Source organism: Vanacampus margaritifer, chromosome 6 (genome assembly GCF_051991255.1).
Source record: "Vanacampus margaritifer isolate UIUO_Vmar chromosome 6, RoL_Vmar_1.0, whole genome shotgun sequence".
Taxonomy (NCBI): Eukaryota; Metazoa; Chordata; class Actinopteri; order Syngnathiformes; family Syngnathidae; genus Vanacampus; species Vanacampus margaritifer.
The window spans coordinates 17,959,104-17,971,513 of NC_135437.1; the positions used below are offsets into that span (position 1 = coordinate 17,959,104).

The following is a 12,410-nucleotide window of genomic DNA, read 5'->3' on the forward strand; positions in this document are numbered from 1 at the left end:
AATGTTTGTGTATCATATTTAGAATATTTGTTCATGTCAAAAATATCAGGGTCATTTTTTTCCCATTTTAAATTATGCAAGTAATTAACTGATTAGAAAAAGGGGAGGGTGAGCGTGTGCAGTGGGTCAAAAAATGTCAAAGAATTAATACATAACCTGGTGCTCTTCAAATTTGGAGGGAAAACAATGTTGTTAAAAAAGCCTTTTTTGTTAAGTGATTAATCGTGATTAATCAAAATTCTAAACTGTGATTAATCCGATTAATTTTTTTTTATCGTTTGACAGCTCTAGATTTGGATAAAATAGACTCAGTTTTAGAGTAGCATCGACACTTGGAAGAAAGTAAAATGAATGATTGAAAAAAAGGCACTCAAGGGTTGAGGAACGAAATCACGACCTTCAGCTTGGGACCACCTGAGCTGTTTGCTTAAATCCAAGACATGAGCAATAATCTAACACACAGCTGGAGATCGGCTGTCTCTCAAGATGAAGGCCGCAAGTTTGTTCCTCAACCCTTGAGTGACTTTTATTGTTTTTTTTCCTAATTCTTTATTTTACTCTCTTCCAAGTGTAAGTATTACTCTAAAACTGAGTCTATTTGATCACACTCTAAATAGAGTCAAATTTACTTACAATCACAAAAGTAAACATATAGTAAAATTAATACCTCTCTCGTCATGCTAGTTAAAACAGACATCTCATATTTATGTGCATTCAATTGTGCAGTCTTTGCTAATAAGTTGCGCTGCAAGTGTGTGTATCGTCAATTATTAACCTCAAAGTCAATACAGTGACATGTTTCCCAGCAGGCGTGAGGAACTGCTAATATCATTATTTGCCTGAGGATTTGAAATGGTTCAGAGGAATAATGAGAGTCGCGCACAAGGACACATTTCAAGCTGTGAAATGACTCGGACAAATTAGGTTGGGAATAAGCGCGGCGGCGAAATCCACTTCTCACCCTGCCCATGGCCTCGGCGATGGACTCCACCATGCCCCCGACCATGCCCCCCTCACTGGCCGCCTCATTCAAAGTCACCATGATGTCATCCACAGCCTCTTTCATCAGCTGGGCCGCTTCGGAGATTGCATCGTGGGTGTGGGACGCCTGGGGATGTTGAAGATTAAAACCAAACATGACTGTGCTGTAGCTCTAATTGAGCGAGAGGACTCTTTAGGTGCTTCAATCAATCAATTGCACTGCGGGATCAAGTGAACTGTGCCAGCCTCTACTGCACACTCGCAGTGCGTGGCGTTCTGCGGCGATTCAAAATACGGATTGCAGTTGCACCATGTGGCCAGGTCGCACATTACAGCCCATCAAATGCACAGAAGCTTTCACACAGGCGTAAAATCAATTTATGCGTTTAAGCAAGAGAGACACAAAAATGACCTTTTTTTTTTCTCTTTCCCCTCTGTACCCATGTCTTTGTCTTTTATTATAGGCCTACTGGCCAACACATTTTTTTTTCTCCAAATGCCAAGGATATTTTAATTATTTCAGTAATTCTGGTCTGCTGAGTCCGAAAATGACATCCGTTTTTTTGAAATGGCTCTAGTTTTAGAGTGATTGATATTTTTGACAATTAATTGATTGATAATTCATTTGGGAATGTCAAAAAGGCTTGTTTATTCTCTAATAAAAGTGAAAATAGATAGTTGTTTACTACTAATATAGCCAAATTTTCTACATTTTTATTTTTTTTCCTGATATTTTAGCTAAGTCTCTCCCCATAGATTTTGGCCGATGAAACCTGGTTTGTTAAAAAGTGATCAGTAGGAATGACAACTGTGTCAGGCTGAGTGTGTGTGAGTGTGCGGAGTCATTTTTGTCTGTTTAACTGCCTCTGAAAACAAACCGATGGCTCTCGCCGTCTTGTTTGCTTAGCAGCTAGCTAGCAACTAGCCGCTTAACACTGGACATGCTAGCACCGAATGCTGGCAACAGGCGCTGAGTAATGCAATGCTAACACAATGTCAGCGTAATTAAGCAGTTTTTAGTGTCTTTAATTAGCAATTGAACTTGATTTTAGGACGATGTGTTGTTGATGCTGTGGCACAATCAGAGTGACTAAAAAAACAAGTCAGCGGTTTCTCTTTCGCTTAAAACCATGAAATGGGCGTGTGCAGTGTAGTTCCTTGCCATATTGCTTCCAATGTAACCGTACGGCGTCGAAAAGATGTCATGGAAAAGCAAGCACACAAAATAGAACCAGGCTGTTTCAGGATGAAACCGGTACATTGGAAAAGGGGCATTTGAGGCTGTTTTATTAAATATATAAGAGTATACATTGTTTCTCTAATGGACTCAAAAGTTGTACCGATGCATTATGCAAGCAGAACATTTTTTAAACATGACATCAAATGCAAAACCTTTCAAACAAATGTAGTCCACACTACTAATGGTAAAATTGATACACAAGAGTGCAACCTCTTGTTTTTACTTCTACTTTGATTCTGTTTCTCCCACTATAGCCAGACCAGTCCAATTACTGTAAGTGTATACTATACCTTGACAGGCCGCAATAAAACTCCGTAAGAAGTAGCCAACTGACTTATAGCTGCACATTAGACAGAAAGGACTTTCATGGAGTAAGAGCATCTTCCTTGTCCTCGTGCCCACAGCAGCCTGCTCAAATTCAGTTGATGAAGCACAACAAACGCATCAGGGTTTCCCTTGCATGTAAAATTCAGAGGCGGCCATCTCGGCCTAATTTTGGACAACGTCCCGTTCTAAAAGCAGCAGTGTGAGTGGATTGATTCAAATAACGATGACATCGATACAGACGTTGCTATTTGTGTTGATCGATATCAGCGTTGTGCTTTTCATAGCTGAGTTTTTGTTTCTCCCTTATACATTTATCCCATAGAGATGTGTTATTTAACAAAATACATTTAATGGAATTTCAACAAACGTACTAACGCAGCTCCAATTTGTTTATTTATATAAATAATCTTTTGTGTTAACCGTGAAAGGGCCTACTGTACACTTGCAATTTTTGCTCTATGGTGAACAAAAGTGAACAAAAATGTTTGCTATGATAATAAAGTATTTCCTATTTACTTAACAATGTTGCCCTTCGACTTTGCCCAAATCCCCTTTGGTCTTTGACTAAACGAGGGGTCTAAAACTTTTTTCAATTTCAAGAGATAGAGTCAAGTATTTCACAAAAAAAGTGATTCAAGTATTCAACAAAGTGCAACAAATCCAATCTTGTCAATCTCTACAGCATGTCCAGTTGAACATATTGGGGTGCCGCTGTACTCTGTAACAAAAAAAACCATTATCTCCTGTTTTTCTTAAAATTGGCTGTTCTTGTCGCCAACCATCATGGCAGGTTTTGAAAAATACATGACTGGGTGACAAGAAAATCTTTTCCTTCCACTTGGTGTCACTTCAGATTCATGTTTCATCGAAAGCTGTCATGAGCCCGAGCTATGGTAGCCCAGATGTGACTAAAAAACACACATACACAAAATGCCCACGGCAACGATACAGCAAGTATGAAACTTTAATGTCAAGTAGGGGGCCGCAAAATTCATCTTGCGGGCTGCAAATAGCCCACGGGCCACAAGTTTGAGACCCCTGGACTAAACCAAAGGAGACAAGGCACAAAAACACTTAAAAAAGGTCATGAAAATGCATTTATATCATATATAATTTTATAATGAAGCAACCTTATCAGTATCAGTATTGAAGAGGGTCTTCTGCCCAGATTTAGTCAAAACGGTTTTAATTTAATTATTTCCTCAGTAGAACTTTTTATCTGTGGATGTGTCTTTGTGAGTGATGTCGCAATTTCTGCTCGTGCCGGTTTGTCTGGGGGGCCTCCTCTATTTCCACAACCATAGACCATTTGTCTGTGGTTGAAGTCAATGTGTATTGAATGATGTCTGTAAAAGTCTTATCTCATGTCTGGTGAACTCCGGGTGGGCTTGGGGTTTTGTGGTACCGCCCTTCAAGATAGTATAAGAATGTTGTAAGTCCTCTGAAATCTTCGCACTAGTGAGAGGCTGCCGCCATTGTCTGGGAACTCACTTGTGCCCGGAATATTCTGTAGAAATAAAAGCTTCGAAGTGACTGTTCATCGATCTCCAGCCTGCATTCGGATAACCAACATTCTCACTACCCGAAAGAAAAGGAACACACGGAAGAAAAGATGCTTTTCTTCAACAGTATGTATATCAGCGGTGCTGGCCAGAGGCGAGGTGGCAGTAAGTGTTTTTAGAAAATCAGAATGGTACCACCTGTACCTCAATTTGAGCCATGAAAAATCCTTCACATACATTCAGTCGATATGAATGCAATGGACTGCTTATCACCTTTGGGTTTCCGCCACCTTCCTTGGCAGCGTAAAGCATCTGCAGGGCCGACTCTGACAGGGTCTTGGTCTGGTCCAGAATGGTCATTTGCTGCTGGTGGTCGTGCAGCTTGGAGGCCAGGCCGACTGATGCCACAATAAGTGGCTCAAAGTAGCTAGCCAGCTGAGTCACCTAGAGCGAAATAAGGTTAGGAGAGCCATGGGAAAGGATTGTTGAACACGATAGAGTTGTATTTATCTAAATCCATAAGGGATAAAAGGATATATTATCAGAGCTGCACCTTGTGTCCCAGCTGGGCAGCTTCACCCCGGGCGGCTGTGGAGACGGGATCAATCAGATGCCCAATCTCCTGCACGGATGAAGTCAGCTGTTCCTGTAGTGCCTAGTGGGTTACAAAGGCAGAGCGAATTATGGTATAAATCACAAGCCAAAGACTACAGATCCCATTAAGCTCTTTCTCTCAGACAAGACAGAGCTGACGGGCTGCTTACTTCCATGGAGATATCATCTCTGCAGGGCAGGGTCTGTCCGACTGCAGCCAGGGAGGCTTGTTCAATGTCCCGGATACATTTATTGATGCTATCTATAGAGTAATCACACTCCTTCTGTCCTGGTGCCTTGTCCCTAGGAGGGGGACAAAATTTTAAAAAGGAAAAAAATGTAGGCATGCTTGTTCCACTTGGGTGCAAAAACCCCCACATTTTTATTCACTCTTTTTAAAAGAAGCCTACATGTTGAACAAATAAATCATAGTTTAACAAATAAATTATTATAAATAATAAATAATAAATAATAATTTATAAAATATATATGTATATATCCATCCATTTTCTTAACCCAGCTGGCTTCGAGCAGTAGGCGGGGTACACCCTGAACTGGTTGCCAGCCAATCGCAGGGCACACAGAGACGAACAACCACCCACACTCACAATCACACCTTTGGAGAAACTGGAGTGTTCAATTAACCTGCCATGCGTGTCTTTGGAATGTGGGAGTAAACCGGAGTACCCGGAGAAAACCCACGCAAGCACGGGGAGAACATGCAAACTCCACCCAGGAAGCCCGAAGCCCGGACTCGATCTCACGTCCTCTGCACTGGGAGGCGGACGTGCTAACCAGTCATCCACCGTGCCACCACAAATTATTATCAGTTATTTATTTTTAAAATATTTTAATAGCACAACCTTGACCGGTTGGAAAAGCCGTTGGAGAGGGTTCGCGCTTGGACGCCCGACGCAGGTGCGAGGTGGTCACCAACAGTCCACGTCACACTTAGTTCGAGTGGAGATCATCTTGCTGTTCTTTTTTACTGTAAATGCACTTTGCGTGCGCGGACTCCTTCCACATGCCTCTCTCTGCATCAAATTCAAATGGATTCATGAGGAGAGCCGCTTCGATTGGCCGTGAGTTGGCTGCGTTCCATCCCACAATGGTAGGCGGGGTACACCCTGAACTGGTTGCCAGCCAATCGCAGGGCACACAGAGACGAACAACCATCCACACTCACAATCACACCTTTGGACAAACTGGAGTGTTCAATTAACCTGCCATGCGTTGTCTTTGGAATGTGGGAGGAAACCGGAGTACCCGGAGAAAACCCACGCAAGCACGGGGAGAACATGAAAAACTCCACGTAGGAAGGCCGAAACCTGGACTTGATCTCACGTCCTCTGCACTGGGAGGCGGACGTGTATATGTATATATATATTTATTTTAATTAAAATAAAGGGAAAGCTGCACGGCTTTATTAGAACTTGTTTGTTTAAACCATGAGACAAGTGATGTGTGAAGACCACAAACTGAAGGGAGTCTCACATTGCCTTTTTGGAGCCCTGTCATCGGTAAGGTTGCCTAGCAACAGAGGAGCCCAGCCGTCTGCTTTAACAAGCTAACCGGTTAGTGGCTGCGCCATCGCAGTCAATCAACACAGTTAACTTAAAACGGCAGTGTGTAGGATTTAGTGGCGAACTAATAAAACGCGCACTACGGTGCCTCAGAGAGACCACACTTCGCAAGACTACCACCAATTACTACAAATGTTTATTTGGAGTGAGTGATAAGTGAGCAGGAGCTAGCGAGCAAGAGTGGCTAGCAAGAACTCGCTGTGGTGGCTAACACGAGCGGCTAGCAAGAACTGGATGAAGCGGCTAACGAGCTAGCAAAAGCTAGCGAGAGCAAAACGGCGGGAGCACAAAGCATGGTGGACCCTTTGGGTCAGACAATAGGTGCAAACGGCACCAGAGGCTAACGACGTTCATGAAATTCTTCACCTTCAGGTATCCGCAGCAGAAAGATGGCGGCCAAACATGTCAGCCTCCTGTAAGGTGTGGCTCGGCCTATGTAATATAATTAGCGATTACTAGATCTACGATTATATGTATTAAAAAAAAAAAGTACATTCATGTCACAGAATTTTTTGGGTGTGCATATTATTGAAATTAATAATGTGTTTTTTAAACAAATGAATTGTTAGTTCACCACTAGATGGCGCTAAATAATACACACTGCCTCTTTAAATTTAAGGATGGGCAAGTACTGATACGTTATTTCAAGGTATCGGTACTCCCAATGGCTTCTTGTGTCCGTTGTAGGATCAGGGACTAGAAACTAGAAGACTGAAAAATTGCCGTTAAATTCATGCAATTTTGAGGACAAATGGGATTTAGACGTCTTTCTTTAAAATGGCCTGTCATTGTTTTTTGGGGAAAACTTTATGTACTCACACTGGTATCGATCTGAAAACAAGTGGTATTGAATGTCTCTACTTCATTTGAAGTGAAAGAACCCACACTGTTTCAACATTTCTGTAAATAATCTGTAAGCATTGACTCCAGTCCTTAGATATTGTGCATAAGAATCAAACTAAGATGGACACTAATTTGATAAAATATGTTACTGTTCTTAAAACCCTCATGCACAAAAGCTGTGAGGTGTAAATAATGACAAATTAGTAACGCTCAACAACACTTAAAAAGAATACAAGGAAAGGAACCTTAGCCATCAGCATGATGGTGACAAATATTACAGAGGGAAATGAGTTTATCATGTTTTCCCTTTTGTTAACTTTTAATTGTTTGTTTTGCTTTTTCTACAAGTATCTTATCCTTTATTTGGATGCGGTTATGTTTTTGTTTGATTTCCTCACATCTCTGATTTGTCTTAGCGTATTGAATACAAAAGAAAACCGTTTTGAACCAACCTGATGGAAGTGATGAGGCTCTTGATGGAGTCAGAAACTGTTCTGGAGTGACCCGCTAGTATAGACCAAGTGGGGGGATCTTTGGGGTTGAGCACCAACGACCGTGCCGTTTCTAAGAGGTAAGTGGAGCTATCGAGCATGGCGCGGGCCGAACGGACAATCGGCTCCTGGGCAACTGAACCCTGCGGAAAAAACAACTTTGTGAGCAGGTGCAATAACAGCTCCGGTTAAAGGCTAACGGGGAGCAACCAGCTAGCTATGATATAGTGTTAATATTCCTTATAGTACGGCGGAAAGATCAACTAAGCAATCGAACACAGGGATGAGATTAGAAAGACAGCTTTACAGAGACACAAGAAGAAACACCTTCAGTCTTTATGATCCGAGGCAAAGCCTCCCTCGACAATTAGATTAACAAGATGAAGATTAGAGCGGCAGTAAGGGCGTGAGTGCCGTTAAACACTGCCCTCCAACAGATTACAGCCATAAAGCTTTTAGAGGACTTTTGCGCTCTGATTGAAAACATAAAAATGTATTCTTTGTGATCCATTTCTTAGCATTACAAAAAAGAAAGAAAGAAAAGGAAATCAACTCCAATTCTCAGCACGTTTACAGCACAGATGTTTCCTTTTGTTTTTTAGGGTTATTTTAAGCAACTAGCTGTGACATCCTTCGGTACGATGTCATTTAGTTTCTGAAAATAGAAGCATTTCTCAAACACTGAGATCCATTTTAGGCAAAAAGTGTGTAAAGAAATGAAATACATTCAGCTTTCTAGGGAGTTACCTCGTTGCTGATTTGAGCCGGGATGCTGGCGAAATCAGGGTTGTTGGCAAAGGTAGACAAGTTTTCTACAGCCTCGAGGAGTGGAGTGGTAGCAACTCGACATTTGTTTCTGTTGTCTTCAGAAAAATCTTTGTCTAAAGCCTAAAAACAAGACATTCCTAATGAACCCATGACCATTTTTCACAGCTAACTTCTGGATTGACTTTTACACAGAAAACTCCACACGAGATGAAATAGATCCGGTAACAAATTCACACTCAACGTTTTGATCGGTTGGAGAGTTGACCTTGATGGTCTTGACAAGGTTGGCGGTGGTGTTGGCCACCTCTTTGGCAGACTGCACAAACTGTCTCCGAGCGACGGGGTTGGAGGTCTTCGAGGAAGCCAGGCGGCACGCGTTGCACAAAGCTGATGTGTGCTTTGCTACTATCGTTGCCGCGGACAACACCTGTCAAGTCAAAGGTCACCGGGATGTATACGATTGTCATGATTCAGTGTCTCCGTTCGAAGCGCAATGGCCACAAACCCTGGAGAACCCACGGGGTCAAGTTTGGCCCCTATAAATTCTGCTACTCAAATAACAAAGATTTATTTTTATTTTTTACAAATTTAACTTCAAAAGTCCAGAGTGCCACTTCTGACCCCTGCATGGGGCCATCTAGTGGATGAATATTGCACTTACATGAGCCAGAGTGGTGGTGACAAGATGGCTGTCAATATGCTGTTTTGTTGAGCTGGAAATCAATCCAAACAAAACCATCTTCTCATCAAACCATCAGATGGTAAAATTGTGTTTTTTTTGTTCATCTATTTCATATCATGTTGCAGAATGCCTAGGAGTATGTTTTATATATATATATATATTTTGATAAATTAGCAACTCTGAGCTAGTTAAAAAAAAGGGGTTAAAATTGAAAAAAAAAAAGATATATTTTGGTGTTTAGTGAACTTATAGCAGTCATTTAATGTATAATTCATTATTTTCCAAAGAAGAAAAGGGTTCTTGGTTTCTCCAGGGTTAATGACAAATATTACAGGACAGTTGATTATGCAATGTTTGATAGGCTAGATTAAAAACAGAGAAGGTTCTTCGTGGCATGCGGACCATTATTTAAGTGTGGCGGTTCCTACCTGTGAGGGAGAACTAGTCGGGTCCACTAAGCTATGACAAGCCATCTGAATGGCTTGGTGGGCTCGTGCAAACTGGATGGGGTCTACCAACCCCTCATAGCCTGACTGACTATTGGGATCAGACACACCTACAAGATAAGATGCCTACAACAGAAATACGTACAAGTTAATTAAATCAAACTATCAGCCTGCTAGAAGACATGGAGTAGGTCAATTTGCTCGACATAATGATATATGATGACACACCATTTCTAATTGTGACTTAACATAATTGAACTGAACTATACAGTTATTCCCTGCATATTACCAGTTCAGTATTCGCGGATTTGTTTTTTGGAACCTGTTATTTACGGAAAAATTTCGTCTTTTTTTTTGGCGCTTAGGTCCAAAGCAATAAAACGTGCCATCTGGTGCAATTCAGGTCTTGTTGTTAGTTTTTAAGGTTATTAAATGTTTGAAAAGTATTGCTTTGTTGGTGGACTTTGAATTCACCTCCTGCAAAAATAATAATGAACTATTTTACTGCCAAACGTTATCCAAAAAACAGCCCCTACAGTACCAGCCGAGTTTGAACATTTTTACTCATCTTTCAAGGCACAAACATACCATATAAAAGATTGGATTCCATTCTTTCATTAGAAAAAAAAGTATGTTTCTACCTTATTCCGTTCTTTATTAATCACCATTTGAAAAAAAATTATTTGAGTGACATCAAGCAAAAATGGAAAAAATAAAGAGAAAAAAAAGCTTTTTATGAAAAGATACATTTTCTGCATGACGGTGTCTTTGACACTAATATTTTTTGTTTAGTGACGCTCTGTGAATTAGATTTAATGTGACACTTTGATCATTCACGTTCTATTTCCTAAGATCCGCCATGTTTTCATGTAATTTGATACCGGGGAGCTCATTGAAAAGAGATACAATGCTGCCATCTGCTGGCCATGATTAGTGGGTGTTTTGTCAATGGCAGTGAATGAGTTAAGTGCAGTAGAAAGCTGCTCATTACCAATTAGGAATGGCTTTCTCCTACATTTTTAATATGTAGGATTTTATATAAAGTTCTTCCAACTTGGTTATTTTTTTAAGATGAGAACATTTCGCTGTCTCACCTGTCCTGCAGCCTCCGTCAGCCCACAGAGGGCCTTGGACGCCACGCCTACACACTCCCCAAAAGCCACCACGTCACATGTCTTACAATGCTGAGAGATGCCTGCCATCGACTCTCCCAGGACCTAAAACAGGTCCAAACAACGAAGGTTTTAAAATATTGGCTTATCAGAATAGCTTTATTGTCATTGTACCACAAGGTACAACAAAATTGAACACACATTAGTCTGCTCAGTCACCCAATACTCAAACTAGTTCATACAGTAACAGAAATGTACTTTGAAGGCACGTACCTTTGAATTTTCCATGACGCTCTCGATGCAGTCAAAGTAGGACAGTTCGTTGATGGGCTCACTGGGATTATCCAGGAGCCCTCTGACAGCCTATATGCACACACATGCATATGATTAGAACTGAAACTGTGATACCATAGACACCAATTATCAGAATCTGAATTAACTCATTCACTGCCATCGACGACTATAGACGTCAAAAATTCATTCACTATTTCTATTAGTTTAACATTTTTTTTCACTTCTGTTAACAAGAGTATGAAACCTAGAAAAAAAATATTGTACATTTAGAACAGATATACAATTTGTGATTAATCGTGAGTTAACTATTGAAGTCATGCGATTAATTACCATTAAAAAATTTAATCGCCTGACGCCTCTAGATTATTCATTTTAATTATTTCTATTAGTTGAACATTTTTTTCCACTTTTGTTAACAAGAGTATGAAAACCTATAATTTTTTTATTGTATATTTTTTTGGTATATTTATTGTATATTTAGAACAGATATAAATTCACGAGTTAACTAGTGAAGTCATGCGATTAATTACGATGACAAATTTTAATAAAAAATTAGGTGCGTCAGGTGATTAAATTTTTCAATCGTAATTAATTGCATTACTTTACTTGTTAACTCACGATTTATATATTTTTTTTATCTGTTCTAAATGTGCAATAAAAAAAATCTAGGTTTTCATACTCTTGTTAACAAAAGTGGGTAAAAAAATGTTAAATTATTAGAAATAGTTAAAATGAATAGGTGTCAATGGCAGTGAATGAGTAAATAATCTTTTCTTTTTTTCTTTTAAATAAAGATTATAAAAAAAAACGTTTTCATACTCTTGTTAACAAAAGTGGGAAAAAAAGTTAAACTAATAGAAATAGAATTGAAAATTATTTTTTGACGTTTATAGGCGTCAATGGAATTAAATAAGTAAAATATAATGAAAAAAAAAAAGCACTGTAAAATGATCTTCCTGCCATAAAGGACTTTGGTATTCAACAGTTCTCGTTCACTTGGGTAATTGAGTCTATCTTAATGCTGACTTTAATGTTCGTCTACAATGGATGATTCTGTTGATGTATCCGAATTTTGGGCTAAAAGGCATACAAGCAATCCATTTAAACTCAAGGTTGGCATATAGCGTAATGGTATGAAAGGACGGCTACCTCCAACTCCCTCAAGGCGTTGTCACACTCCCTTTGTCCTGCAGCCTGCTGCGTACAGAGCGTGATCAGCTGGTTGATACTCTCTGTCACCGCCCTGAAACACATAGGCGACCTTTTCACTTACGTCACCCGCACGTGCCCTATTCATCGTATTTATTCACCGCGATAGGCTAACGCATTGCGCAACAACGCACGGGCATGAGCGGGAGTGACAGAATTGTCTCGGGTTTGTGGTTCAGCCTTGCTGAGCACACACGGCTTCCAGCCAAGGCTTCCATCTTCCTAATTAGACAGAGAGAAGTCAGTCAGGCCCAAAGCCCTTTGAGAAAAGCTACCTGGCTTCTCTCCACAAGGAGGAAGATGACTCCCTGAAGCAACACTAAATGGACAAGGCCATA

At 40.3% G+C, this 12,410-nt stretch overlaps 1 protein-coding gene across 6 annotated transcripts in view; it reads right to left on the bottom strand.

Moving 5' to 3' along the window:
- Positions 1–12,410, bottom strand: part of tln2b (talin 2b) — a 119,395-nt gene that overhangs the window by 24,140 nt on the left and 82,845 nt on the right. For 5 of the 6 annotated variants that reach the window (XR_013294352.1, XM_077567335.1, XM_077567336.1 and 2 more), the window contains 11 exons: positions 12,013–12,106; positions 10,843–10,932; positions 10,552–10,674; positions 9,440–9,583; positions 8,571–8,756; positions 8,309–8,449; positions 7,523–7,704; positions 4,815–4,947; positions 4,604–4,705; positions 4,324–4,494; positions 962–1,108 (listed from right to left, as the gene is read on the bottom strand). Coding sequence is in view for 5 of the 6 variants with exons in the window: in XM_077567335.1 (XP_077423461.1) it covers positions 962–1,108; positions 4,324–4,494; positions 4,604–4,705; positions 4,815–4,947; positions 7,523–7,704; positions 8,309–8,449; positions 8,571–8,756; positions 9,440–9,583; positions 10,552–10,674; positions 10,843–10,932; positions 12,013–12,106 (1,513 nt within the window). In the remaining variant the exon portion in view is untranslated. The remainder of the gene's footprint in view (positions 1–961; positions 1,109–4,323; positions 4,495–4,603; positions 4,706–4,814; positions 4,948–7,522; positions 7,705–8,308; positions 8,450–8,570; positions 8,757–9,439; positions 9,584–10,551; positions 10,675–10,842; positions 10,933–12,012; positions 12,107–12,410) is intronic. The other variant, XM_077567340.1, reaches the window with a different exon arrangement.